Below are 3,766 nucleotides of genomic sequence, written 5' to 3'. Positions count from 1 at the left end.
GCAAGAAATTTTAAAAGTGCATCTGGCGTTTGTTTTGGTTGGAGAGTCATTGAAAAACATTATGACAGAGAAGTCGCTAGAATGAAGCAAAACCTACCAAAATTGGTGAAAAAACTGCAAAAGTCTTATGTTGAGAGGGATTCATGGACTAAGCTAAATGTATTGCCCGCTAAAATATTACAAGTATGCATTACTCTTCCTTTTTACTTTCAATATCCATGAATCTGATGATATTAACAAACAAATTTTCTTAATAGCAGGAGGAGATGTTGATGGCTTTATTGCATTACGCAAAACCACCCGCAATTGAGGCTTCAGAGTCAGCCACTAAATGTACTCAAGCACCTGATTCTCCAGCTGATGCCCCTGAAGTGTTAGCTGTTTACGATTATCTCAAGGCCCTCAATCTTATCTTTGAGAGGGGAATTCTTAAGAGGTTTGCGCTGTTTAGGCTTGACCACCCTGTGATACATGGAATTAAAGAGTTATTCAATTTTTAAGCCTCTTGGATTGATGCAATCGAAGGTAGAGAACTGTTTAAACATGATTTTAGTACGATATTTATGTTAAGCTAAAACATGTGATCAAACATTATTTCTAGATAATCAAGATTTTAAACAATCTCAATTTTTGTCATGGCAGGTGTGATGTTAAATTTGAAGATTTTAGTTTTTTTTTCATAATTTATGGTACGCTTAATTAAAATAAATTTCAGACCTGGGATCTCTTTCGTGTAATGCATTATGGATTCCTGAATCTTTGCGAAGATTACATAAGAAGCCAACAATGGCTATTTCATATCACCCGGTAAAATTAATGCAGTGGAAACGCTCTTCAGTCAATTCAAATTTAGTGCTGCGGGGAAATTATCTGGAATTAATTACGCTACGGCCAGGAGAGCCTTTTTGATAAAAAGAGATGTTCATGGAATGCGCACCACCCATTGTGATTACAGAAATGCTCCGCTAGCTGTGGCTGAAACTGAATTGAAGAAAAAAAACTAAAAAAAAAATGAATACCAAAATGCTCCTCAAAAACAATCTAAGAAAAAATTATTCAAAAGTAATTCAGAAATGACTATATTTTATTAAAAATAGGAAATTGTTGAATATTAATTATTAAAGGCTTCAAAAGCATGTTAAAGTTCCAGTATTTTTCTTGCTTTTATAATCCGTTTGGAACGGGTAACATTTGGTGGGGTAGTGGAAGTATGTTCTACGAGCTGAGACCACGATTCGTTACAATATCTGTTGTTGGAAAAAATTGAGCGAGGAATATTGTCTTTAACTTCTGTAGAACTAGCAGTATCACAATTAGAGGGAATTCCTGAGATTACTTCTTTTTTTGAATAAGTCTGTTTGTAACATTCCTCACGTTTACTTGTCTTTTTCGACAGTTTATCACATTTTGTCTTTTTGGTCAGTTTATCACATTTTTCCTTTTCGCTAAGTATATCACATATTGCCTTCTCGCTTATTTTGGAACATTCAGTCGCGTTTACGATTGCAGTATTTTTAGACTCAAAAATTTTTATAGGAATTTTAACTTCATTCTTCTTTTTTTGTTTCAAAGCTATTCCGTAAAGGTCATCCCTGAGCATTGTTCCACCTTTAGAGAGTTCTTTTCGTGCATCGATCTTAAAATTGGATTTCTTAATATGACTTAAATTATTTTTCTTTTTCTACTAACCTTTAATTGGTGAAATGAAGTCTTAAAAGCTCCAACTCTCGCATGAACTAATGTCCTCATAAATAATTTAAAAAATGGGTTTCTATCTTCTAATTCAAAGAAACGGCCATCTTCTATTTCCATTTGGTTGACTGCTTTAGTAAACTCTTCATTTAGAACAACTGCATTTTTCATATGAGAACAAATGAACTGAAACCCATCAATCAATTTCAGTTTAAAATTCAGTACTAAATTAAATCTACACAGCCTACCTTAATGGCATTTGACCCGTAGGTTGTCATAGTTTCTTTGGATGCAACTTTGCTTAGTTCGCTTTCAAATTTCAAGAGGAAATTGTTCAGCTGTTTTCTTGGGAAATACATGCCACTTTTATCTCTATCCTTTAATGCTTCTTCAAGTGTTTTCTTTTCTTCGGAATCCATAGTTATTGATTTTATGAAATCAATAATTTCATTTTTAGCATCGCCATTTTTTTTCTCATTATTCAATATTTGACCTAAACATCCTCCAGCTACTAAAATTAGCCTTAATTTTTGATCACCATCACTGAATCTGACAAATTCATGATAATTTGACATTAGCAAACAAATTCATAGCAAAGGTGTAACCTAAGAACTCACCCTAAATCTTTATTATTGCTGGTCAGAGTGACGCAACTGGGTGGATGTGGAGTCTCAAGGTTATTGACAGCTTTTTTCATAATAGTACAAAAAGTCGCATAGGCAATAGAGTAATTTCTTTCCCATATACGGCAACGTCATAACCCTCTATCTCTTACTTTAGTGATATCCCCCCTCCCCTTCCCTTCCGGGGGCAAATAGTATTCTCTAGTACAAAGTTGCCCCTAACGTAGGGGATACACAGTTCACTCCCCCTCTCAACCGAAATTACTCTATAGCGTGAAATACTGAAACCCAGTCTCGTTGTGAGCTCCCAAGAAGATTTTTAGAACTGTTGTCCAATATTTTTAAAAGAGCAGTTTCATGTTCATTTATGGGATCTCGCAAACAGCCAACCAATCCTTTACACACTACTCCAACTGATGTAAACCAGCGCTTTTCCAATTCCATTTGTTTTTCACTACCTTTAACATTTTGGTCATCTCCTACTACTTTGCAAAGATTGACATATAAGTTTTTCAACTCGCTGACAATCTGGTAACCATTTGAGATTAGATTATTTTCCTTTTCAAAGCCTAATTCTTTAACTATTATCATTTTTGAAGAGTTGCATCCTTCAATATCTGTCAGCAACTTATTATATACAGTAGCATTCAGTTCCTGAACATCGAATTTCATTATTTTCTCTATTATTTCCACCAAATTTCTGGCTTCAGGGGTTTTTTTTGAAGTTCTTTTATGGGATTGAGAATTAGAGATCGGCCGAGGCTTAGGACTTAGCTTACGTTTAGGCATTTCTGGAAACTTATTTCTTCAAATACAACTTCTTGAACTTTAAAATAAGGTTTTATTAATTAATTTGTAGCAAATACTTTTACAATACATTAGAATAATCATAAATTCGTGAAAGAACTCACCAACTTAAGCCACAAAGTCATATAGCCAACGTTTCCCATCCCAAAATAGGTCGTCTGCTTTTGCCTAACATATGTTTTCTATTTCCGGCACGTGACTGATGTCACACTTTTCGCTAAGCCCCGCCCAAACCTTAGCGAGAGGTTAGACAGCTTAACGCAGCTGTATATTCATAGTTATATAGATTCATGGTATGCCCTGCCAGATCCAAGGAGTTGAAGCTCCAAGCAGCCATGCTTCAGTATTAGTTTTTATAATTTCAAATGCACACTCTGATTTACTACCTTTCACTGTTTAACTTACGACATTTTTGATGTGTAGAGCCATAAGTGTGACTTAGGCCATTTTACCGCGGATAGAGAGACTTTAACTAAGTAGAAAATTTGTTAGTGAAATTCTTCCGCTTTAAGACTCATTTCTGATCATGGAGGTTAACTAGCGCTGATTTAGTATTTGTCGTAAGTAAAACTTTATTATAATTTAAAGGTATGATATATTTGTAATATATGTTATAATCCTGGGGCGAGAAGCTAGAATGAATG

The 3,766-nt window shown here is 34.6% G+C and overlaps 1 protein-coding gene across 1 annotated transcript; it reads right to left on the bottom strand.

Annotated features, from left to right (window-relative positions):
- Positions 1 to 1,066: 1,066 nt before the first annotated feature.
- Positions 1,067 to 2,007, bottom strand: LOC149678818 (uncharacterized). Its single transcript, XM_089837208.1, has 3 exons — positions 1,941 to 2,007; positions 1,690 to 1,878; positions 1,067 to 1,636 (listed from the first exon to the last, which is right to left on the bottom strand). The coding sequence occupies exons 1-3, from the start codon at positions 1,968 to 1,970 to the stop codon at positions 1,139 to 1,141; spliced, it is 717 nt and encodes a 238-aa protein (XP_089693334.1). The 5' UTR covers positions 1,971 to 2,007; the 3' UTR covers positions 1,067 to 1,138.
- Between the last annotated feature and the right edge of the window lie 1,759 nt (positions 2,008 to 3,766).

Source organism: Phalangium opilio, unplaced genomic scaffold (assembly GCF_054372755.1).
Source record: "Phalangium opilio isolate 3A_F unplaced genomic scaffold, DU_Popi_V2 ptg000042l_1, whole genome shotgun sequence".
NCBI lineage: Eukaryota > Metazoa > Arthropoda > Arachnida > Opiliones > Phalangiidae > Phalangium > Phalangium opilio.
Note: the sequence above shows the minus strand (reverse complement) of the source record. Positions and strands in the feature narration are given on the sequence as shown.